Source organism: Camelus bactrianus, chromosome 16, assembly GCF_048773025.1.
Source record: "Camelus bactrianus isolate YW-2024 breed Bactrian camel chromosome 16, ASM4877302v1, whole genome shotgun sequence".
NCBI classification, from domain to species: Eukaryota; Metazoa; Chordata; class Mammalia; order Artiodactyla; family Camelidae; genus Camelus; species Camelus bactrianus.
In genome coordinates this window covers 7,961,117-7,983,826 of record NC_133554.1, presented here as the reverse complement: position 1 = coordinate 7,983,826, position 22,710 = coordinate 7,961,117, and the positions used below count along the sequence as shown (strand labels likewise).

Genomic DNA, 22,710 nt, shown 5'->3' with positions numbered 1-22,710 from the left:
GTAGGCAGTCTCGGACCCGCCCACTGTCCCATTCTTGCCCAGGTCCCCAGGCACCACCACCACCTCCACCTTCCTCCTCATACCCTGGCTCCTCTCCCCAAGGCCAGGTGTGACCACTACACTTTCCTGAGGTCTGGAGAAGAGGGTCACCCCCAAAGTGCTCCTGCAGCTCAAAAGGAACGGTAGCTGTAAGTCTCTCTTCCTGGGCCTGTCCCCAGTGGGAATGGCAAAAAGGAGCATGAATTACCTGGGACTACTTGACCCAGTGTGTGTGTGTGTGTGTGTGTGTGTGTGTGTGTGTGTGTGTGTGTGTGTGTGTGTGTGTGTGTGTGTGTTGAAGGGGCTGGGACATGAGAATTGCTACAGTTCTCTTCAGGCTTGGGAAGAATCCATCTGCCCAGAGGTATAGCCTGACAACCTGGTCTCAGGAAGGAACAGAGGGCAGAGAGAGAGATGTTTAGGAAGGCCTCAGAGGCCCTGAGGATGAGACAGCAAACCTGGGGGTCCTTCCTACTGCGAAAATTTAGCTGTTTCCAGAGTCAGTGATACCTCCTAGGTCTCAGGAGAATATGCCTGGGGCACTCACACCCAACTTGAGTCCTGCACCCCACAATTTCCCTCCCTTTTTTTTTTTTTTTGGTGGAGATGGATTTGAGGAGGGATCCCAAAGAGTCCTCTTTCCATGCCTCTGTCTCTGGCATCTATCTTACACTTCTCTCTTCCCCCCTCCCCCTTCTAATTCCACCTGGGAAGTTCTCCCTTCAGCCTACCCTCCATCCCTCTAGCTGCAATCGGCTAAATTATTCCCTATTCCGCCCCATCCTGTTTTATCACCCCTTTCAATAGCTACACTCTAGTTGGGACAAGCGAGATGAAAGAGTTTGAGGGAGACAAGGAACGTTTGGAGATGACCCTGGGTCAACCAGAATGCAGGGGCTGAGTGGCGCTCCAGAACTACAGCTCCCAGCATGCTCCGGCGGCCGGAAGCCCCGCCCACCTGCCTCCCGGTGCATTGTGGAGGATGAGTCAGGGCAGGGCCACCAGGCTTGGCCAGACCTGAGAGAGTGTTAGAGCAGAGCTCAGGGCAGCGGCGGCCGGAGCGGTTCGGAGATGCAGGCGGCGAGTACAGGCCCGAGAGTGGGGCAGCAGCTGCTGCGGTTTGGGTGCGGAAAGTGTGTGTATGACGGGAGGATGGGACAGCAGGTCCGGGGACCGGGCCAGGACTGAACCCCCCAATCCCTACAGCTCGCAGTCCAGTGCGTTCCTGGGGCATCTCCTGCCCGGCCCTGCCTGGCGACCCTATGCCAGTGGGGCCGCCCAGGTAAGTGACAGAGGCCTGGGGCGGGTGACAGCGGGAGTCCACCTCGGGTCCCACCTCCCCGTCGCCGGCAGGGGTCTCCCTCTTGGTCTCAGTCACCTGCTGACTGCCCTGGCGCCGAAAGTAGGGGAAAGGGCAGACCAAGATGCCCTAAGGATGAAACTAGGGTAAAGGTGGCGGATCTGCTCTTCTCTGGCATCCGCTCGTCCGCTTTGCTTTCCTTGATATTTCGGCATTCCTCCCCCGGCCTCGTTAACCATCCCTTTCCCCAGGCGGTTCTGGACAAGTCTGACTCCCCCTCTTCTGAGACTTCGAGCAGAGAAAAACGTGGCAAGACGGTATGTGGCCTCAAGCCCGGGAAGAGCCAAGTCAGGGGTGGACCCACCCTAGACAGTTCCCTGAAACCCCCTTCTCCCGAGCAGGAATCTAAGTCTTTTGCTGTGGGGATGTTCAAAGGCCAGCTCACCACCGATGAGGTGTTCCCATACCCGTCTGGTAAGTATACAGGTAGTCAGAGCTGGACGTGGACTGGGGTGGCATCCCCTGACCGCCTCACCTGACCTGTCCGTCTCTCTTGCCACCCGACCCCGCAGTGCTCAACGAGGACCAGACACAGTTTCTCAAAGAGTTGGTGGGGCCTGTGTCCCGTTTCTTTGAGGTGAGCAATACCAGGCTGAGATCCCTGATGGGGTGGGAGAGAGAAGTTAAGGAGGTTAAAAGGAGCATGGATGTGGGATCCTGTGCTTTCCCCAGGAGGTGAACAATCCTGCCAAGAATGACATGCTGGAAGGAGTGGAGGAGACCACCATGCAGGGCCTCAAGGAGCTGGGGGCCTTTGGTCTGCAGGTGCCCAGTGAACTGGGTGGCATGGGCCTCTGCAACACCCAGGTGAGGGAGCCTTTCACTCACCTCCAGTGTCCTGATCTGCTCCTTCCTCACTCCTGGGGCCAAGATCTCTGTCAAGATCTGCCCTGGGAGCCCATGGGTCTTCTTAACACCAAACTGCCTGCCTTCCCTGAGGGCCATGGACCTCACCCAGATTCCCAAGTCTTAATCAGTCTCTAAGGTAGGGACTGCCTGATGACAGGGTAGGAAGCCTGCTTCCCTCCCACCAAGACCTGAAACAGACCTGCCGTGGTCCCACTTCCTCTGTCCACACACTTTGTGGGGATGCTCAGGTCAGGCTGTGGGGCAGGTCTCCATGTAGCCAGAGCCCCAGATGCCTGTTTCCCCTCCAGTACGCCCGCTTGGTGGAGATCGTGGGCATGCATGACCTTGGCGTGGGCATCGTCCTGGGGGCCCATCAGAGCATCGGTTTCAAAGGCATCCTGCTCTTTGGCACGAAGGCCCAGAAAGAAAAATACCTCCCCAAACTGGCAACTGGTGAGGCAGCCCTAGGAGATCAGGGGTTGGGAGTGTCCTGGGCTTGACACAAATTAGGCTGGTAGTACTTAGATCACCACGTAGCTGGGCATGTCGGCTGGGGCTGATTCTGGGGAGGCATCACAGAGGCGTTAGGGGGAATGCCTGTGGGCCAGGGGGGCAGGGCTGAAGGACCTATCAGAGCCCAGTGTAAAGGAGCTCTCTCTCTCCAATAGGGGAGACTATTGCTGCTTTCTGTCTAACTGAGCCCTCAAGTGGGTCAGATGCAGCCTCCATCCGAACCTCGGCTGTGCCCAGTCCCTGTGGAAAATACTATACCCTCAACGGAAGCAAGCTTTGGATCAGGCAATCTTCCCATTTCTCCCTCCTCCCCACCTCTGCCCAGTTCCAAGCCCCACCACTCCCTCCTCCATGCCCTGACTGCCTCTTGTTTTCCCATAGTAATGGGGGCCTGGCAGATATCTTCACAGTCTTTGCCAAGACACCAGTTACAGATGCAGCCACGGGGGCTGTGAAGGAGAAGATCACAGCTTTTGTGGTGGAGAGGAGCTTTGGAGGTGTTACCCAGTGAGTGGGCTGGGGAGGAAAGAAAGGGTGGAGCCAGGGAGGGGGCAAGACTGAGCTCCAGGGCACAAGGCTGTCACAGGTCACTCTGGGGACCTGTGCAAAACCTGAGGCACCTGGACTGCATGTTTCCTTTGGGCCTAATATGTATGGAACTGATTTAAAGTTTGGCTCCAGCAACCACTGAGCCCAACACACGGCAGCAGGTTAGATCCAGGCCTCCCTCTCCTTAGTGGCAACTTGTCGAGCAAACATCTCTGCTTCTCTACCCTGCCTGTCACAGTGGGCCGCCTGAGAAGAAGATGGGTATCAAGGCCTCGAACACGGCAGAGGTGTACTTTGATGGCGTGCGGGTGCCGTCAGAGAATGTGCTGGGCGAGGTGGGGGGCGGCTTCAAGGTCGCCATGCACATTCTCAACAACGGACGGTTTGGCATGGCCGCGGCCCTTGCAGGCACCATGAAAGGAATCATCGCTAAGGCGGTGAGTGCCCTGCCTGAGTTCCCCACTAGCCTGAATCTATCTGGGTCACACTGTCCCCCTTTCATGTGTTCCTGGTCCCTTGCAAGCCCTCCCTCCACCAGAGACCCCTCTCTGCCAGTAGCTCCAGACTCCATCCACCCTGAACTGAACTCTTGGCTATGGCCAAAGCCCATGCCTCCCAGCCCAGACCCGCCCCGTCCCAGAAAGAGGAGACTGAGAACCACACTGGGACACACTGCCCTCTTCCAGGTGGATCATGCTACTAATCGTACCCAGTTTGGGGAGAAAATTCACAACTTTGGGCTGATCCAGGAGAAGCTGGCCCGGATGGCTGTGCTGCAGTATGTGACTGAGGTGAGGGCTACACCACCCTCCCCAGAGCCCCAAGGCCTTCTTCCCAGTCGGGTCAGACTACAACCCCCAGCAGCACCTGGGGCAGTGGGTCTCCAGCTTTACACCAATGCCCTAGGGGATGCGGGGAGGCATAGTCAGCTCCTCTTCTGCAGAATGGGGAGAGCCGTGCTGTTCTGCTGAGGTGCTTCCAGAGGTACCTGAAGCCTACCCTACCCTACCCCACCCTTACCTCTTCACCTGTTTCAAGAAGTCAAATGCCTGGAAACCCCTGATGAACTGACTCAGGGGACCAAATGTTTCGATGTGCCTGACACGTGGAGTTGGAAGGTGAAGGCAAGGGCTAGGGCAGACCCAGTCTTGCAGATTTGGGTGATCAGCTCGAGTCTGATGCATCCCTTTCCCATCTTCCTTCCTATGTCCCGGCCTCAGTCCATGGCGTACATGGTGAGTGCCAACATGGACCAGGGATCCATAGACTTCCAGATAGAGGCTGCCATCAGCAAGATCTTTGGCTCGGTGAGGTCCCCAGCCTGCGGGGAGGGAGAGCCTGGTTTGGAAGCTTGGCTCCAAAACCAATCTCAGGTGTTTCTGTCCCTAGGAGGCAGCCTGGAAGGTGACAGATGAGTGCATCCAAATCATGGGGGGCATGGGCTTCATGAAGGTACCGGACACTTCTGTGCCCACGGTGGTGGCGTGGGCTGGGAGGAGTGGGTAGCCACATCCCAGCGGGGGCTATGATCCATCTTCCCTTGTGGTAGGAGCCTGGGGTAGAACGCGTGCTCCGAGATCTTCGTATCTTCCGCATCTTTGAAGGGACGAATGACATTCTCCGGCTGTTTGTGGCCCTGCAGGGCTGTATGGTAAGAGGGAGAACTGGGGGGAAGGAGAAGGGGAGGATGGCAAGTCCTGACTACTGGATCCTCCACCCCGCCAAAGAACAAAGGAAAGGAGCTCTCTGGGCTTGGCCATGCTCTGAAGAATCCTTTTGGGAACGCTGGCCTCCTGCTAGGAGAGGCAGGCAAACAGCTGAGGCGGTAAGCTTAGGGGTTGGGCTGGGTGGGGCAGGGCAGGGCGGGGCATGACAACTAACCAGTCATCCTCCCCCTTCCTCTAAGGCGGGCAGGGCTGGGCAGTGGCCTGAGTCTCAGTGGCATCATCCACCAAGAACTGAGCCGGAGCGGCAAGCTGGTAAGCAGTCGAGGTGGGGGGATGGTGTACATCAAGGGCTGACAAGGCTGGGCCCCACTCTGAGCCCTGGGTACCTTCCCTGTCTCTTCAGGCCGTGCAGGCTCTGGAGCAGTTTGCCACCGTGGTGGAGATGAAGCTGATAAAACACAAGAAGGAGATTGTCAGTGAGTGAGCTCTACCCACCACCACCCACCCACTCCTTTTCCTCTCCCTCCGACTAATGCCCCACCCATCCCATCTACCTGACAGATGAGCAGTTTCTGCTGCAGCGTCTGGCAGACAGTGCCATTGACCTCTATGCCATGGTGGTGGTTCTGTCCAGGTGAGGAGGCAGTGTGGGAGGCCTGAGCCACAGCGGGGTCATGAGCCAGGGTCACAACCTGGATTGTTTTCTCCTGCTTCCCACCAGGGCCTCCAGATCTCTCAGTGAGGGCCACCCCACAGCCCAGCATGAGAAAATGCTCTGTGACAGCTGGTGTATTGAGGTGAGATCTGGGGTTACCAAGTACAGGAGTGGAGAGCTCAAGGAACAGGCTTGACCCCCACCTCCCCCTCCCCAGGCTGCAGCCCGGATCCGGGAGAGCATGGCTGCCCTGCAGTCTGACCCCCAGCAGCAGGAGCTCTTCCGTAACTTCAGAAGCATCTCCAAGGCCTTGGTGGAGCGAGGTGGCGTGGTCACCAGCAACCCTCTTGGATTCTGAATACTCCCAACCAGGGCCTGGCCCAGAACGTGCCTTCTCTCTGGCCCCTTTCCTGCCCATCCCGGTTCTGCCTTGAAGGGGGCCTGGGCCCGAAATGTGCCTGCTCTCTGAGGGAGCACTTCTTGCCTCACAAATAAAGTTTCTAACAAGTCATGTTCTTTTACCATAGCTCCATCCTTTCCTTTGCTGCCTGCCTCCCTCCCAAAGAAAGGAGCCAAAGGCGTAGGGAGTTTACCCCTATTGCTTTATTTGGTGCTTTATACATGTGACTAAAATAAATAGAGTAACAAAAGCAGCTACACAGCCCCCGAATACCCCAGCTTCCTTTGACTGCTGTCTAGGGTAAGCAGCACCCTCCCACTTCCCAGGGTACCGCTGACCCCCCCACCCTGCGCAGGACATGGTGGACTGGGCAAATGGAGTAGGGGGTCACATTTGGGGGTTAGAAGGAGCCCAGGAGACAGGGATTCTTCATATAAAAGAGAAAATGTCTGCTAAAAAAATAGTCCAAAAAATGTAAGAAAGTCTATTTTAACCCCCCAAAAGGCTTACAAAAAACAATAAAGCTAAAAATAACCAAAGGTCCCTTGCACACCCCCCGAAGGAAGGGGGAGGAACCAGGCACTGCTGGTAAGAGTCACAGTGGCAACAACCTCACAGCAGGCAGCAGCCCGCAGGACAGGCTGAGTCCAGGCACCAGGGGAGTAAGGAGCATGTGATTGGCAAGACACCCAATCACAGGACAGGAGCACCAAGTACTGGCTGGACAGGCCAAGGGTGGAGATCCAACATGGCCCCACCACAGGCTCTACATAACATCCACAAAGAACTCACTAGGGTTGCCCATGGCCATGTGGAAGCTTTGGCGGCTGGCTGTCAACTCTGGGGGCACAGAGCCCAGGTCCCTGACTGGAGGAGCCCCTGGAGGCTGCACTGCTGGCGGAATAGGGGGTGGGGGTGGGGGCATCATGACCACCATCATGGGGTTATAGGGGAGGGCCATACCAGGAGGGGGTCCATAGGGATGGAGCCCTGGGTGGGCTCGGAGATTGGGAGCACCTCCTGATGAGCCTCTGGATGGGGGAGGACCCCCATCACCAGTCCCACCAGGTTCCCCACCCCGCCGAAGGCTGCCTCCCCGGCTGGAGGGCTCCGACTCACTGCCGCTGCCAGACTTGGACTCAGGGGCCCGCTCCTCAGGCCTCCCTGTGCGCCCTGCCCCCCCATCGCTTCGTGTCGACCCACTGCTCCGGCTCCCTGTTGGGGGAGAGGGGATGGGAGCAACTGAGCCCTAGACCAGGCTCGCTCAGCAGCCCCAGCCCCTGCTTCAGCCTCTCCTCCCTGGTTTCACCTTGGCCCCCACCCTGCCCAAGCCTGGCTATAGGGGTGTCTGGCGGTGACTTACCCTCACTGTGCTGGCTGCTGGCACTGCCTCCTCCGTAGGTGTAGGACGAGAGCTCGTGGTACGGCGGGGGCTGAGGACTGTATGGGTGCGGAGCTGGGTACTGGTAGGAGAAGGTGGGCAGCAGGGGCCAGGGGGTGGCCCCAGGCAGAGGAGCCAAGGTGTCCTGATCTGAAGCACCACTAGAGCCGTCATTGTCATTCAGAGACAGGTTGACTAGATCTAGAAGGCAAGAGAAAAGAATCACTGCTTAGAGAAGCCAAGACCCTGAAACATCAAGCGAAGGAGATCTGGAAACCGATTCCCCAGAACCATTCCTGATGGGGGTTAAAACAAGGACCTCAGACAGGAAATTTCCCACCCATCGCAGCCATCAGGGCAGAAACTCAGCCAGGTCCACCACAAGCCCCACACGTACTCATGAGCCTCGTTAAAAGCTTCAGCCCCTCACCCCAACCCCCAGAAGATACACGCCTGTGCCAGGCGCACAGCTCGTCCCGCAGAACCTCAGTGGACGTTGGCCCCCACTTGCATCGCTGGCCAGTGCAGGGCCCGGCGCAGGATGCACAGTGCTCGGCATCCACGAGGACCCCAGCTGGTTTCTGCACCAGGTCTGGTTGGAGAGGCAGGACAAGGCAGCTAGAGCCGCCCTCCCTGGGCTGGGACAGAGGCACTCACAACTCTCACAGCCGCCACTGAGGTCTCCGAAGACATAATAGCACTGCTCAGAGAAGGTGATCTTGTTCACCGTGTGCCGGATGAGCCCCGCCTTGAGCAGCCCACTGGCATACTTGCGGGCCTCCCGCCGCTCAGGAAAGCCCTCCACGTGATGGTAGAGCCAGTCGACCACGTCTGAGCCTGGATTGTCCAGGGCAGAGAAAGGCCTCAGGTTCTCCTCCCCAGCTCCAGCCTCACCCATGCCTGGGCCACCCACCCCTCCATGCTTTGGCTTCCTCCTGCTCCCCACGCCACCTGCCCAGGGCCCAGCAGTACCCAGAAATGCATTAGGGATGGTGATCTTGAGCCACATGCGGTCTCGAACTTCCAGTCCAGACTCTGGGGCTGCCATGGCCTTGGTCACAGATGCCATGTCTGTATGGATGGAGAGACCCCGGCCCTCACAGCCTGGCAGAGGAAAAATGGGGAATCAGAGGTAGGGCCAAGTCCCATGGAGTGCGAGGTCACACCACACTAGGAGGCCTTCCAGAGAGGGCGGATGATGGTCTCACCATCAGGCAAAGAGGACCCAGATGTAATGGTGCTCATGGACGAGGAGCCTGGATAGGCTGGGAAGGTGCCGGTCAGTGCAGCAGAGTGTGAGACCCAGGCAGCAGGGTCAATTGGCTGGATGGGTTCATCTGGGACAGAGAAGACCACCAAGATGATCACTTCCCAGTCCCAGAGAGCCAGCCCTGTCCCTCCCAGATTCAGACTCCCATCCTGCCCCCGCCTTGACCCTCCTCTCATTGGAGCCTAGATGCCCAGCCCCAGCGCCACCTCACACCCATCATCATCCCAGCGGCAGGCCCGGAGCACCACTCACTTCGCGGGAGAGTGAAATAGGCCTGCGGAGAGGGATCCCAGCACTTGGCCACAGTCAGCACGATGGGGCTGTGGAGAAGAGGCGGCCAGTCAAGCAGGGGTGAGAGGAGAGGCCTCAGGAGAAGGGAGGCCTGGTATGAGAGTGGGAGAGGGACAGAAAGAGGAACAGAAGAAAGAGCGCAGATGCGGCTGGGCCACAGGTGAGGGCAGAAGGCTCCACAACGCGGTGACTCACCGACAGGGTAACTCAAACACACACTGCTGAGTAAGACAAGAGAGTATGCGCCGCATGGCCCTGCTCACACAAAGTCCAAAGATGAGTAACACTAAGCTCTGCTGTTCATGGTTATGCGCATGGGTGATGAAACCAACACGAAGATTTTCTTTGTCGTGGTGATGACCAAAGAATCGGGAGAGCAGTGACCTCTGGGGGAGGGAGGAGAGGGGAGTGGGAAGGGACACTGCGGGGCTCCTTTGGGTGTCAGCAATCTTCTAGGTCCTGATCTAGGCAGTGGGGATAGAGGCATTCATTCCAGAACTACTCATTATGTTATGCATTTTTGCTTTACATATTTTTTGACGGGCATTACATTTCACTGCTTTCAAAAATGACACAACAAAAGGAGACAAGATGAAGAAACAGGGCTGAGGACCTGGGAGCAGCCTGGAGCCTCACCCTGGCTTGTGCACGATGTCCCTCAGCACCCGCACCGCGTCATCGTTGCTCATGTTCTCAAAGTTCATGTCGTTCACCTGCCAGGAAGGGGCGGTGGGTCATAGATGGGGGCGAGGGGCTGACGGCCCGGCAGAATCAGCGGGTGGCCCTGCCCCGGCTCACCTGCAGAAGCATGTCCCCCGGCTCGATGCGACCATCGGCTGCCACAGCCCCACCCTTCATGATGGAGCCTATGTAGATGCCACCGTCTCCCCGCTCATTGCTTTGGCCCACGATGGAGATGCCCAGGAAGTTGTACTTCTCTGTGGAGGGAGGCCAGGTGACGAGGGGAAGCCCTGGCCGCGTGCCTCTCCTCTAGGAGCTCTGGAGACCAGGTCCTCCCAGCCCCCAGCCCTGGGCCCCTCCATACCCATGTTCAGTGTGACCGTGATGATGTTGAGAGACATGGTGGAGTCAGTGACACTGCTGAAGGATGAAGTCTGTGGTGGGAAAAAGGCAAGGAGCTCGAGTGCCTTCAACAACACAGGATGAGCCCAGGGGTTCTCACTGTCTGGGCCTTGCACCCTTTAAACCACGGTCCAGGCCCCCAACATCCCCGAGGGCCAGCTGTCCCCATGAGAAGCCCCTCACCCTCTCCAGGCGGGGTGGCCGCTGTTTCCTCCGCCGCCGATGGCGCTTGAGGAGGCGGGAGGCGCTGCTCTGCTCCGTGGAGCTGCTGAACCTGTCAGGAGGTGGACAGGGGAGCACGCCAGGCGGGGGTAGTCATGGGGCCAAGGGAAAGGGTGGGAGGGCTGGTTGGTGCCCCGGGGAGGCCTGGGGAGCCATACCTACCTGCTCATGGTGTCGTCCTCGTCCGAGTCCCCCAGGCTGGTGCTCTCTAGCTCACTGGTCATGAGGGTGGAGGAGCTCTCGTACCCAGCCAGGTGGCGCTCCAGCCTCGAGGGGCCGCTGGGCCGGTGGCCCCCGGCTGAGGAGGAACCAGTCTCAGGAGCCAGGCCTCCAGTGCCGGGCCCTCATCGATGCTTGGGTCTGAGCCAACCCCTCCCCAGCTCCCGGTCTCCCCAGCTTCCAGGCCAGCCCCCCTCACCGCCGTGCTCACTGCTGTCTCGCCTGCGAGGCCGCTCCCGCCTCAGAGACACTACTGACTCGGTTTCTGTCTCGGGCTCCAGATTCTCGCGGCTGCTGGACACGTTAGGGCTAGACGGGCAGAGAGGGTTTCCAACCCAAGTCAGAGGGACACGGCTCCGAATCCTCAGCTTTCTCTCCCAAGGGGCTTGGATTCCTTCTCCCCTCACTCCCCTGGACTCACGAATCCCAAGGACTCACTGGAAGGATGGCGGCCTGGAGTCCCCAATGCCACTGGTCCTCTCCGGTGGCAAAGGGGGTAGTGGTGGGGGTGGAGGCGCCAGGTCTGTCCGAGGCTCATGGGCCGGGGGGGCCATCTCAGGCTGGGGGTTATCTGATGACACTAGCTAGAAGAGTGCAAGTGATAAGAGAGACCCGGCTGGATGGGGAAATGAGGCACATGAGGTAGGAGTGAGAGAAAGGACTAGAAAAGGGGACAGGACCTGAGAGAGTCAAAAGAAAAGCACAAAAAGGCAGCAGCATTAGGGGCTCCAGAAGGAGAAGGCTGAGGGGCTCCAGCTGGCCGGCTCTCCGAACAGGTAGGGCGGCAAAGAGCCAGAGCTTCCAGCAACTGAGGGGGGCAGGCGACAGCACAGGCCGAGGCTCAAAGGAACCTGGCAATGCAGGGGGAACTGGCCCTCAGAGCCAGGGCCCCTTACCCAGGACACCACCCTTCCATTGAAGCAGGGAAGGCGGGCGTTGTCATCCGAGATTTCTTCCTTCACCACCCTGCCGAGAGGCAAGACACAGGTGAGGGAGACTGGACGGGCTTCCCCCATTCCCGCCCGCATTCAAAGTTTCTCCCAATCTTCATCCAGCTCACGGATGTTGATTTCCTCCCACCCTGTCCAAGCCTTCTTCTCTTTCGTTGAAAAGCTTTGCTCTCACACCTAAGAAATCTCCATAATCGACTCCTTTTCCTTATTTCTCCTTTGCTCCCCAGCTCATCCTTGGGGGCTCAGTGCTGCTCCAGAGATTTCCCAGAGTATGAGTCAAACCTCTCAGTTCAATTTCAAAGACCCACCCCTAAGGTTGCCTCAGCTGGCCCAAAATATCTAACTTTAAGAGCCTTGCTGGCAGCCTCCACCCAACTTCTACCCTATTCCTCACACACCTTCCCCCAAAAAAGGCTCTGGTCCTCATCTAAGTCTCTAGTGTTAGGCTTTCCTTACTTTCCTAACTCACTTCCAGAGAGATGTCCAAATGTGCTGTCTCCCCCTGAGGAAGAATACCCATAACCAAAGAACGGTACTTTCTCACTAGTCTGAGAACTCCCAAGGAGAGGAAGAGCCCAGAGTCACACTGTCGTGTGCCTCAGTTGGCACAAAACTCTGCGCTAAGCCATCTGCTCCTCCTGACAGACCACGAAGTCCAGCACCAGGGGGGTCATTTCTCCCATTGGTTCCCTCGATGTGCCGGACTTGCTCCTTCTCAATCATCACATGAAATCATTAATGCCTATTTTGTTCAACACCGTGTCCTGGCCACACTGCAAAGTACCAGATACTTCGTAAGCATTAACAGATATTTGTTGACTAAACGAATACACACATCAACTATGAGATACTGCCCTGAATAGACTCTCTCCCCCCAAATGAGGACATCCTGTTTGATTAACCTTTTAACCTAATATGATTCTAGGAGCCTGGATCTATGTCAATTTAGTCCCCTTTACCATCAACGTGACAAAATAGTCCAGTCACCACTGATCTTTCTTAGCACAAAGTAGTATTCTTCACATCATAACCCAGTTGCACCATAGTCCAGCCTGCCAAGCGATTCTATCCTGTATGACCATAACCTAGTTTAAGAATTAGTCAGACTCAGTACTGATATTGACAGCGACCATTCACCAAGCATGTACTGTGTACCATGCACTCGCACTAGGCATTTTACTCTGGTTAACTCCATCTTACAGATGAAATCGAGGCACAAAAGTTAAATAAACTGCACAAGATGACATTGCTACCGAACAGAAGAACCTTGATTTAAATCCAAGGTAACTCCCAAGACTGTACCACCTTCCCAACATCCAACAATCTTCCTAGGTAGAGCCCAGTCTGTTCAGCTTTCCTGGAATCCAGGCTATCCCAGCCTAATCCCACCTTCACTCAAGAGCTTAGATTGAGGACAGAGAGAGAATAGTCCCAAAGGCTCTAAACACAAATGGACTTACGCATTATTTAAAGTCCCACTCTAGCCCAGAATGTCCCAAATTCCCCCCAGGATAGCCCAGTCTATTCTAGCACAGACTAGAATGCCCCCCTCCCCCCAACCCAAGCAGCTGTCTGTACCAATACAGACTAGAATATCCCAATACAGCTGTCTGTACTAACATAGACCCCCAACAGCCCTGTCTGCCCATGTATTGAGTGTTCCAATAAAAACCAAGCCCCCAAATAAACTAAGATCAATTGATAGAACCTAACAAAAGACAGAATGGCATCCCAATACAGCACTCGGCATGACTACAGATTAGACTGTCCTAAAGCAATCCCGTGTGTCTTAGTACAGGACGGAACATCCCAAATTGCCCTGTATAGCCCAATTTATATCAGCAAATTCCACACTATCTTTGCATAACCTGTGTAATACAGGACTGCTCACAATGTACTAAACTACCAGAAGATAGATCAATCTGCCTCAGCACAGTCCAGAATATCCAAAAATAAACGAGTGTGCCCCACTCCATTCCAGTAGAGCCTAATCTTACCTAATCTGGTTTAGTATAGCCCAGACTGTCCTCCTACAGTACAGTGCGCCTCAATCTGTCCAAGCATAACCTTGCCCGTCCTGGGATATCCAGTCTACCCCAGCATAGTAAAATCTGCTCCACTGTAGCCCAGAAAATCCCAGTAAGTCCCAGAGTAGACCGGTACCCCTCAATATTGCCCAATTCACAACAGCACAGCCCCCATCGTTCCTAATCTAGGCCTCGCGCTCACCCGAAATCCTGATCCATAGACTTGAAAAAGTACTTAGCGCCCGCGGGCCGCTGCAAGACGCTTTTGAAATCGCCGAGGGTGATGCGCTCAGCGGGGACCGGGATCTTCACCAGGTAGGGAGTCTCTTCTTCATCCAGGTGGTAAATCACCTTCGTCTCCCCGACACCACCGCCCCCCGCGCCGCTGCCCGCCATGGTCTCGCCCGCGCGCTCCCGGGCTCCGCCGCCCACCCAACGGGGCTGATCGCCCCCGCCGCGCCTGCGCACACCCGCTAACCGACGCGCAAGCCAGGACAGGACCGACCCAGCGCAAGAGAGGTGCAAAGGGAAGGCGGGGGTCAGCGGGGTGGCGGCGGTGAGGGGCGGGTCGTGGGGCGCGACCCAAAGCAGCGGACTCGGCTGCCGCCGCCGCCGTCGTCGCGAGTGCCCTCCAGCGCCCCTCCCACCTCTCCTCGCGCCACGTGACCCGAACTGGCCCACCTAGCTTTCCTCGTAACGCCCCCACCACGTGACCTCATCCAGATCACGTGATTTCTCGGCTCCGCCCAGCGCCGCCACCACATGATCGCTGCTTTCAGCAACGGTCTCCCAACCTTCCACGGTCCCGCCCCCCAACTGAGTCCCCACCCGCGCCCCCCCCCACTACCCTAGCTCGGCTGGCCTCTGCCCTCCCCACCTCGCTTCACCCCATTGGGGCGGGGAGCTCCAAGCATCTCTGATCCACTGGAGCATGCATGTGGGAGGTGAAGTGGAGATTGTGGGGGATCCTAGACTGGGGATGAGATGGGGAAAAGCCAACTGAGTCCGTAAGGTTGATGGGAAAGGAGCAGTGCAACATTTTTGGCTGGGACTTTAGAAGAGTGGGTTTCAGCTCCACCTCCAGCCAGCTTTTCCAAAGCCTCCCTCCCAAGCAGCACAGTCAGTGAGGGCTATAAACACAAAAGAGCCCACTCTGCTTTATTTACAACACGCAGGCTGTCTGTACAAACAGCTGGCCAATATTATTAAAAACAAAAGAGGTGAGTGAGGGAATCGTCACCTGTTTTCCTTCCTCCCTCGGCCAAGCTCTAGTTGGTACTCCACCTCTGAGCTGCCATGCTCAAAAGGGGAAGTCCAAAATTAATAATACAACTGGTGAGAATAAATGGGGAGTGAGATAAAAGAAAAGATGAGGAAGGGGAGTGCTATATTTACACTAGAGTTTTATAGACAACTGTCCCATTCCATCCCAATTCCAACCCTGGCCCATAAAGTGAGTGGTGGCAGGTCCAAGGGACAGAGCTTAAGTGTCTACGGACCCAGGCAGCTCCCCACCCTCAACTGCAATGGGTCCTAGTTCAAGTCCACAAGGTGGGAAGGAGGGGTAGGGTAGGAACATCAGACACTCATTTCCAAACCAGTCTCCCTTGGGAATTTCTGCCTTGAAGTGGGACAATGTCCAAGCTCCAGGGAATAGACTGAGGACCCTGAGGCTCAGTTCCCAAGTCGTGTTGCCATTTGAAGTTCCAGCCTAGACATGGCATATGTCAGGGCTCTCCAGATTTCGGAGGCCCCCCTAACCGCCGGGCCTCTGGCCGCAGTTCCTTGCATTTCTGGCAGTAAAAGAAATCAGGGACATTGGTCTTCTTAATCTTAGCACAGGAGAGGTGGATCCACGTCCCACACAGGCTGCACTCAATCATGGGCCGGCCTGCAAAGGGCTTTCGGCAGTAACACGTGATCAGATCCCATGAGTCATCACCTGGGGAAAAGAAGATTTGTTTGGTGTTCTGTCTAAGCTCTTGGATCCACAACACCCCCAAACCTATCAACCCAGCTGCCCCTGGGCGGGCCCAAACTTCTCACCTGATTCTACCATGATGTCCTCATCCATGACCCGCATCTCGCCTTCACTGGAGCTGGCATCTCCATCTTGGCTTGTTTCAGTGCTGCCCACCTCTTTGCTTTCACTGTCAGTGGGAGGGGCTCCTTCGGGGTGCACTGTGGCAGGGGGCCTAGGAGCCTCAGGAGGTGCTAGCAGCACAGGGGCTGGGGCTTCCCCCCCTACTACTGCTGCCATCTCTTCCTCCTCCTCCTCTTCCTCTTCTTCCTCCTCCTCTTCAGAGTCTGTATCACTGGGGGGTGCCCTGGGAGGCCCAGGAGGTGGGAGTCTATCCCCTCGCTCTGCCTTTTTCAACTTCCTCTTCTTGCTCTTCTTGATTCGAGACCTCTTTTCCCCATCCCCAGGGGTTGGCCGAGGCCTCCGAAGCACCCCAAAGCCTGTCCCCCCTCCTGGCCCCAACTTTCGGTTCTTTCGGTCCTTCTTTCGAGGAGGCTGGGAGAGGTCCCCCTGGGAAAGGGGCACGGGGGTGAGAGCAGCAGGGGGCCGGGAGGCATGTGTCAGGGATGTGGGGGACAGTGGAGATGCCATTTTGGGCCCATCTAAATCAAAGAGAGAGTCCTTGAGCTTCATCTTCTCAAGTAGGGTGGCACTGTCAGGGGCCTGTAGACGAGGGAAAGTGGACCTTGGGGGTCCTGGCTGGGTGGGACCTGCTTGAGCCGCCCTCCTCTTGGATGACTTTGCTTTCTTAACAAAGGTCTGGATGGTTCTGAGATCTGAGGGGGCTGAGTCCCAGCCATCACTGTCTGCCGCACTCTCACCTCGCAGTGGAGAGCTGGAGCCAGAGGCTGGCCAATCACTTTCCTTAAAGGGGGGAAGAGACCGAGGTTAGCAGGGGGCTCAGTGTCATCTCAGCCCCTCTACAAACCAAGCTTAAACACCGAAATATTCTGCAAAAACCACCAACTCTCACTGTACTCAGAAAACTCATCCCCACCCCAGTTCCCATCAGCATCTCCTCTTGAGCATTTCCCACGGTACCTCTGCCCTCAAATTCTAGCCATTTCCCCAATGCCTACTGCCTTTGCAACACTGTATCCTCCAGACCAGAGCCTTATTTCTTTAGCTGCTTCTGTGCAGCCTCATGTTACCATTTTCAGCTTCCTAAAATTTATCCAAAAGTACCTTTCCTTAAGGGTACCCCAAGACCATTCACTGCTGCTCAAGACACCTGTCTCTCCACTCCAGATGCTAGTTTTTTCACCAAAATTTCCATTTCCCTAAACTTACATATAATTTCTAGGCTTTGTCTATAAGGTAATACACTCTCAGATGCTCAACAGCCCCTCTACAGCCCTAGGATACCCCCCTCAAGCCAGCTGTCCTCCTGTCCCTACCTCTTTGCTAGGGGGGATGTAACCGGCATAGGCCAAGACAAAACTGCAGAATTTGTTGAAATCCTCAATTGTTCTCCGACGTTTCTCCGGTGGCTAAAAGGAAGGAAATATGTATCACACGGAGTTTAAGAGGGGCATTCCCAAAGGCACAGTCCCTGTAATGAGGAATCTGGAAAAGGTAGGATAGAGAGGAAGAGAGGGAAAGGGGGTTGCAAAGGAATGGGAAACCTCACCTGAGTCTCTGGCTTAAGGGTCGGAGGTGGATCTGTGAAAGCAATAAAAGCTGAGTCAAGGCACTAGGCAAGAGTCGGTGTAAAATCCCACCTCTCAACCTTCGAGGTCCCAAGTGAACCCCCTCCTCTCCCAGGCCAGCAGGCCCCCAGATGGGCTGAACCCGCCCCTGCTCCCCCTTCCGCCCCGCGAGGGGCGGAGCCTGGGCGCGGCGCCCTCTCAGGCCTCACTATAGCGCTCCCCTTCCCCCTACCGGAGGCCTGGCGCCCCGCCCCCCCAACTCACGGTTTCTCTAGACTCCCGGCTCCTCGGCTCTCTCAACGCCCCACCCCGCCATACCGCTCCCCGGACCTAGCCCGGGCTGCCGCCTGCCCCTGTCCTTCACACGCGCCCGGCGCCCAGAGTTCCCACCCCGCCGCGCTCCACCGCCCCGGGCCCTTCGCGACTGCACACGCCGCCCGTCGGCCCCCAGGGTCCAGGATGACCACGCCGAACCGCTCCCCGCCCTCCGGCCCCTTCTACTCGAGCACGAGGCCCGGCGCGCCCCTCACCCCCACCCTAAACACACACAGGCTCACACATCCAACGCCACTTCGCGGCCGGGACAGACCAGAGAGCTCTAACCCGGACGCGGCCCCACCTGCCCCCCCATACCAAGCTCCCCACAATTTCGCCGTCCCTCCGCCCCCATCCGGGGCTTTGGCCCCTCCCCGTCTCAAGCGCCTCGGGCTCCCCGCCGGGCCCCCGGGCCCAGTTCCGAGCTCCCTCCGGCCGCCGCCCCCCCCCCCGCCCCCGGACTCACCACCAAGTCACTAGGTTACGAACCCCTAAACTCTAGGTCCCCACAACTAGCTACTCTCTCCCTCCACAGCAATCCCCGCTGTGGCCGCCGCTGCCCCCTCACCCTCCGCAACTCCCTGGCTCTAACCCTCGCCGATCAACCCCCACCCCGCCGCGCAACTGGCCGGTCTTAAACCCCCACCCCGCCCCACCGCCCCCAAAACTACCCAGCTCTCCTCGCCTCACGGCTCCCTCTCCCCACAACTACCCTCTGGTACTGGTTCCTCTACCGTAGACAATACCGACCCCCCTCTTCGCCCCACAACTATCTGCTCACCCCTCCAACAATCACCAGGCTATCTCCGGCGGCAACTACCGGGAGCTCCGGCACCACCGCCACAAACTCCCCCACCTCGGCGAACTACCGGGCTCCTCACTCAATCCTCTTCTACATCCTCCCTCCTAAACAACTCTCCGGCCCCCAGATTTCCCCAGTCTCCCAGCTCTAGGGCCCCAACCTGCCGAAGGCCCTTTCGGCCCCTAACCCCCGAAGCTCTGGGTTTCCAGCTCCCACTCCCCACCCCATCCCCCCCTCCACACAAACACACAGCGTCTGATCTCCCACTACCCCCAACCCAGTCTCCCACTCCTCTTTCTCCAAGATCCCTCAACTCGTCGCTCCCCAACCTCCAGGGGCAGGCCCCCGACCCCCTCCCCGCGCTCCCCCGCTGGGCTCCGGGGCTCGACCTCCAAGTTTGCCAATAGATTCCTCGCCCGCCCCACGCCGGTTCAGCGCCCTGTGCCGGTCGAGAGCTCACCTTCGGGACTGGGCTCCGCCATAGCTTCCAGCATCGCCCCCTCCCCTCCTCCCGGTCCGGCGCCCCCCTTCCCTGAGCCGGGAATCCCGGTGCCGCCTCCGGTTCTCGGTGCTCCTACTGCCTCGCTCCACAGAGGTATCTGTCTCGGCCTGGTTGTGACTCGAGTCCGCTAGCCGCTGCCGCCACCTCCCTCAACCACAGCCTCCCGCACTCCCGGACCGGGCCCCCTCCCCCCGCGCCGCCGGCCGCCTGCTCCCTCCTCCTCCTCCTCCTCCCCTCCCTCCTTCCCTCCTCCTCTTCTCTCCCCCTCCCTTCGCGGATGCCGACGCGCAGTGCATCAAGGGGATTGTAGTCCGCACAGGGACAGCGGAAAGGGGACTGTATACGCCTCAGGAACTTCAGTTCCCAGCAGGCCATGGGTTGGCGCAGGCGCACTAACCCGCTCCCCCCCCCGGGGAGTGGCGGGGAGATTGGGAGCAGAAGGGAGAACGGAAGAGTGCGCGCAGGCTCCTGGGAAATGTAGGCTGGGCGGGGCTAAGGAAGAAGGGGAATAAGGAATTAGAACTCTCGGCCACCATACTGCCTCATTCTGCGGCTTCTTTCTACCCCCACCCCCGGGGTACCGCCCCACTTCCGGCCAGACGGAGAAGTGGCTGCTGGGGGATGAAGTCCTGTTAGTGATAATGTCTCCCACTTCCCAGGCTTCTCCCTCCCTTGGATTCCACTCTGCTGGATCCTCCACACTGGCACAGTCTGGCCAAGCGACATACATCTGAGGACAGAGTCCTTTTACCAGCTCCCATGCACGAAAATCTCTTCCTTAATCCGAAAGGTTATGACAAACTTGGATAGGATGTGTTTATCTAAAGCAGGTACTTTTAAACTTTCTCCACAGGAACCCACGGTAAAAAAAACTTTTTTAACTTCAGGAGAGAATCAATACATACGTATATAACTGAACTTTCATGAAACGATACTCAGAGTAGTCCATCCAACACAACAAAAGCACACTTTTTATACACAAACCCAACATAAACAGGATAAGCCAAAATATATATCCCCCCAACCTCCTCTTTCCCCACCACTGATGACTAGAGAACAAGAGGGGGATGGGAACAACACAAAGTGAAATCCAGTTCAGCTTGGTGGTTTCCTCTTTATTGATGTGCCTCCTACCTTCCCCCCACAATTTCAGTCCCTTCCACCTACCCCCAAAAAAGAGAGTAGTGAAAAGAAGGGATTGTTGGGGTTCTGACCCCTTGGGCAGTTAGAAAGGGAACAAAAACCAAAACAATCACTGGATGTGACAGAGATTGACAATCTTGAAGTCTAAAGCAGAGCGGGAAAGGTGGTAAAGAAAAGGGAAGAAAGGAGAAAGGACAGGTACTGGAGGCCATCTCCCCAATTAACCCTAGTGTTTAGAGGGTCTGGAGGAGGGTCTCAAATATTAGGAAGTGCAGGTCCTGAAGAAAGGAGGTGGTGTTTGAGCCTCAAGGAGGAGTAGGTCAAGGTAGGGGGGGGCCACCTCTCTCTTTGTAGAATGAGACCCCCCTCATCAGGCGCAGCAGCTTCACAGACCGTAGACACTTTCATCACTGTAGGCAATGTATAGAAAGAAGTCTTCTTCATGGTGCTCCTGGGGTGAAGGCAGAAAATGACCATGCTCAGGCAATTGGGTTTTATAGTTACTTGAACCACCCACCACCTACACCTAGACACATTCCTCTAAAACCTTTTTTTTGAGACCCCCCCCCAACCAGTGCTTTGACTCTCCTTCTGCTCACTTGCCCCAGACTCTAGCCACTGAGCAGTATTATCCTAGCAACAATCCTGGGTAAAAATATCTCTCACTGTACTCTGCTGCCTTAGAACGGGGAGGGGCCTGGGGAGAGTCTGGATCACAACAGTTGCTCCAGCTCACTATTCTCTCCCGTCTCTCTACTCCCACTGCCCTGTTCAAATCCCCAACCAGGGCTATCTGGAAATTTTAAAGCCAAAGATAAAACTGAGAGCTAAGCAAGCTAGCTCATCCAAGAACTGCTGACTTAAAACTTTCTGCTTCTCAAGTGCTTCCACTCCTCTCCAGAGCTTTCACTACTTCCTAGTCACCATACCTGGTATAGCTGACCCATCGTGGCACTGGTGGGTGGAATGACATTGTTGACAAAGAAAAACAAGGCATCCTCAGCTCGGAGATGAATTCGCTTCCGGATCAAGAAGTAGAATTGACCAACTGCCAAAATACAAGGCCTGATAAAGTCAAAGGCCACAAATACCCTCAAAAGAACACCTGCTCTGGGGAGCCTCCTTCAATAAAGACTGCACTCCCACCCTCAGGAAGCAAACCTGGGTATTGGGTCATGTTCCCACCTGTGAGATCAGAAGGCACCAAGTATTTCTTTTTGTCCAGGTCTCCTATCCGAGCTTTGGGAGCCTTTTCTACTATCACCTGAAAATGAGAAGATGAAAATTAGGAGGCATTAGGTGTACAGCCCAACAGCTCCAACTGTCAAGAACTCAACAACATTCCTAGCACCCACACCTACCCCAGACTTATTTCTCTTTGTCTCTGAACACGCGGCGCAGCCCTGAGTTGGGAACTCACCTAAACAGCCAGGATCCCTGAATAGAGCTTCAATAACAAACAATTATTTTAATCAGACGGAGATGATTTGTCTGGCCCGACTAGAGCTTCAATCTCAAAAACCTGGCTACCTGAGGGGAATGACCATGTGAAGCTCAGACTGTCAAACGCCCTACAACCTCCCACACAAATCCCAAGGTCTGTCTCTCCCGTCTACATCCCCCCACCCCCAGTTCAACCGCTACCCCACTCCCTTCACCTCCGGTCCCAGAGACAGCAGTTTTGGGCTTGTTCCCAACCCCGCCACAGCCAGCAGCCTTATGCCCGCGCTGCCCGTCCCGGACTGAAGCCCAGCCTGTGGCGTCAGCGCCAGCGCCCCGCGCCCTAGGCCCTGGCTACTGTACTCACCGGGACCCGGTCCGGGTATTTCTTTCGGATCTTCTCGCCCTCAGAGCGACGCTTCTCGAACGGATGCTCCTCTTTATACACGAACTTCATCCTCCCGGGAACCGGGGTGGACCGGGCTGGGCTGAGGGAACCCGGGGAGGGGGGGCTGGGACGGGGGGCGGCGGCGACAGCAGCGACGCGCGGGCGGATTCAGCGGAGCGATCCCGGACTTGCGCCACTTCCCTATTCACCAACCCCGCCCCCGACCATCAAGGGCGGACCCGCCTGTTACGTTACGCCACTGGCGCAGGGGCCCTAACGCTATTAGCGTAGCACCGCCTACTGACCGCCCCCACCTCACGCTGTTAGCGTAATCGCTTTGGAGTCAATTTATAAGCTACGCAAGTGTCGTAGGAAAGGTGGTTGACCTCTATTCTCCACGAAAAGTAACTGAAAACCCATTCCTCGACCTTCCTCTTAAAAAGCTAACGATGAAAAAGGCTAGGAGATGGTAATCATAATTTGAGACTTGGTTCTCCAAAAGTTCTTTTCTAAACACAGAGGAAAAAGCAGATAATTACAAGGATAGCTATTCACGAAACATGTTGGTACGCTGAAGGCGGCGGTTGACACCAAAACAAAGTAGTACCCAGGAGGTAGAAGTGGTCTCTGGAAATAGGGGAGGGCAGAAACTAAGACTATGTTTGGAGAGCCGCACAGAAACGCTTAGGTTCCTAGAAGGAGAGGACCAATAGAGACTAAAGAGGAGGTCCGAAAGGTAGGGACTACGTCAGCGCGGAAGAACACTGCCAGCGTGTGTGTGCTAAAAAAATCATGTGATCTCAGAGAAGGGCGGAGCGTCACGTGGCGGGTGCGAGGAAGTAGTGCCGGCTCTGGAGAGGGGGGCGTTGGGGAGGTGGGGCCGCCAGGCCGGGAGGGCCTGGGGCGTCTGCTGCGTGGGGGTAGCGCCTGCTCAGCTCAGTCCCCCAGGCAAAGCCTGGCTTTTCCCGGCGTC

The 22,710-nt window shown here is 56.7% G+C and overlaps 4 protein-coding genes across 9 annotated transcripts; 1 reads left to right on the top strand and 3 right to left on the bottom strand.

Annotated features, from left to right (window-relative positions):
• Positions 1-1,004: 1,004 nt before the first annotated feature.
• ACADVL (acyl-CoA dehydrogenase very long chain) lies at positions 1,005-6,143 on the top strand. Of its 2 annotated transcripts, none has more exons than XM_010965884.3 (20): positions 1,005-1,163; positions 1,246-1,321; positions 1,591-1,656; positions 1,741-1,813; positions 1,912-1,976; positions 2,072-2,206; positions 2,557-2,701; positions 2,917-3,046; positions 3,143-3,268; positions 3,549-3,747; positions 3,997-4,101; positions 4,531-4,617; positions 4,700-4,762; positions 4,860-4,961; positions 5,038-5,135; positions 5,217-5,289; positions 5,381-5,453; positions 5,539-5,611; positions 5,699-5,774; positions 5,850-6,143. In XM_010965884.3, exons 1-20 carry the CDS (start codon positions 1,111-1,113, stop codon positions 5,988-5,990), a joined length of 1,959 nt encoding a protein of 652 aa, XP_010964186.2. In that variant the 5' UTR covers positions 1,005-1,110; the 3' UTR covers positions 5,991-6,143. The 2 variants fall into 2 exon arrangements, with proteins under 2 accessions (XP_010964186.2, XP_010964185.2); XM_010965883.3 differs by having other exon boundaries at positions 1,032-1,172.
• Positions 6,144-6,217: 74 nt separating this feature from the next.
• Positions 6,218-14,146, bottom strand: DVL2 (dishevelled segment polarity protein 2). 3 transcript variants are annotated; one of them, XM_074342323.1, is made up of 16 exons: positions 13,681-13,819; positions 11,988-12,224; positions 11,395-11,464; positions 10,937-11,082; positions 10,698-10,807; positions 10,442-10,577; positions 10,241-10,331; positions 10,020-10,089; positions 9,773-9,912; positions 9,611-9,687; positions 8,936-9,003; positions 8,622-8,750; positions 8,386-8,517; positions 8,071-8,250; positions 7,396-7,614; positions 6,218-7,247 (listed from the first exon to the last, which is right to left on the bottom strand). In XM_074342323.1, the coding sequence occupies exons 4-16, from the start codon at positions 11,050-11,052 to the stop codon at positions 6,799-6,801; spliced, it is 1,917 nt and encodes a 638-aa protein (XP_074198424.1). In that variant the 5' UTR covers positions 11,053-11,082; positions 11,395-11,464; positions 11,988-12,224; positions 13,681-13,819; the 3' UTR covers positions 6,218-6,798. The 3 variants fall into 3 exon arrangements, with proteins under 3 accessions (XP_074198424.1, XP_074198422.1, XP_074198423.1); XM_074342321.1 differs by lacking the exon at positions 11,988-12,224 and having other exon boundaries at positions 13,681-14,146; XM_074342322.1 differs by lacking the exon at positions 11,988-12,224 and having other exon boundaries at positions 10,710-10,807; positions 13,681-14,146.
• Positions 14,147-14,619: 473 nt separating this feature from the next.
• On the bottom strand, positions 14,620-18,958 carry PHF23 (PHD finger protein 23). 3 transcript variants are annotated; one of them, XM_010965885.3, is made up of 5 exons: positions 18,725-18,958; positions 17,129-17,160; positions 16,896-16,988; positions 15,525-16,362; positions 14,620-15,420 (listed from the first exon to the last, which is right to left on the bottom strand). In XM_010965885.3, exons 1-5 carry the CDS (start codon positions 18,756-18,758, stop codon positions 15,206-15,208), a joined length of 1,212 nt encoding a protein of 403 aa, XP_010964187.1. In that variant the 5' UTR covers positions 18,759-18,958; the 3' UTR covers positions 14,620-15,205. The 3 variants fall into 3 exon arrangements, with proteins under 3 accessions (XP_010964187.1, XP_074198407.1, XP_074198408.1); XM_074342306.1 differs by lacking the exon at positions 18,725-18,958 and adding an exon at positions 17,781-17,832; XM_074342307.1 differs by lacking the exon at positions 18,725-18,958 and adding an exon at positions 17,705-17,729.
• Positions 18,959-19,860: 902 nt separating this feature from the next.
• On the bottom strand, positions 19,861-21,894 carry GABARAP (GABA type A receptor-associated protein). Its single transcript, XM_010965886.3, has 4 exons — positions 21,717-21,894; positions 21,095-21,173; positions 20,839-20,957; positions 19,861-20,360 (listed from the first exon to the last, which is right to left on the bottom strand). Exons 1-4 carry the CDS (start codon positions 21,804-21,806, stop codon positions 20,295-20,297), a joined length of 354 nt encoding a protein of 117 aa, XP_010964188.1. The 5' UTR covers positions 21,807-21,894; the 3' UTR covers positions 19,861-20,294.
• Between the last annotated feature and the right edge of the window lie 816 nt (positions 21,895-22,710).

Coding starts and splice junctions, on each gene's coding strand:
- ACADVL (XM_010965883.3), top strand. CDS start 1,111: ATGCAGGCGGCGAGTACAGGCCCGAGAGTGGGGCAGCAGCTGCTGCGG. Junction 3,047..3,142: donor GGAAGCAAGCTTTGGATCAG/GCAATCTTCCCA, acceptor GTTTTCCCATAG/TAATGGGGGCCTGGCAGATA. Junction 3,269..3,548: donor AGCTTTGGAGGTGTTACCCA/GTGAGTGGGCTG, acceptor TGCCTGTCACAG/TGGGCCGCCTGAGAAGAAGA.
- DVL2 (XM_074342321.1), bottom strand. CDS start 13,874: ATGGCGGGCAGCGGCGCGGGGGGCGGTGGTGTCGGGGAGACGAAGGTG. Junction 10,578..10,697: donor AGACAGCAGTGAGCACGGCG/GTGAGGGGGGCT, acceptor GTTCCTCCTCAG/CCGGGGGCCACCGGCCCAGC. Junction 7,248..7,395: donor CAGCAGCCAGCACAGTGAGG/GTAAGTCACCGC, acceptor CTCCCCCAACAG/GGAGCCGGAGCAGTGGGTCG.
- PHF23 (XM_074342306.1), bottom strand. CDS start 17,817: ATGGGGGCGGAGGGACGGCGAAATTGTGGGGAGCTTG. Junction 17,161..17,780: donor GCGAAATTGTGGGGAGCTTG/GTATGGGGGGGC, acceptor TTGCTTTCACAG/ATCCACCTCCGACCCTTAAG. Junction 16,989..17,128: donor CCCTTAAGCCAGAGACTCAG/GTGAGGTTTCCC, acceptor CCTTCCTTTTAG/CCACCGGAGAAACGTCGGAG.
- GABARAP (XM_010965886.3), bottom strand. CDS start 21,806: ATGAAGTTCGTGTATAAAGAGGAGCATCCGTTCGAGAAGCGTCGCTCT. Junction 21,174..21,716: donor AATACCCGGACCGGGTCCCG/GTGAGTACAGTA, acceptor TCTCATTTTCAG/GTGATAGTAGAAAAGGCTCC. Junction 20,361..20,838: donor CGATGGGTCAGCTATACCAG/GTATGGTGACTA, acceptor CCTTCACCCCAG/GAGCACCATGAAGAAGACTT.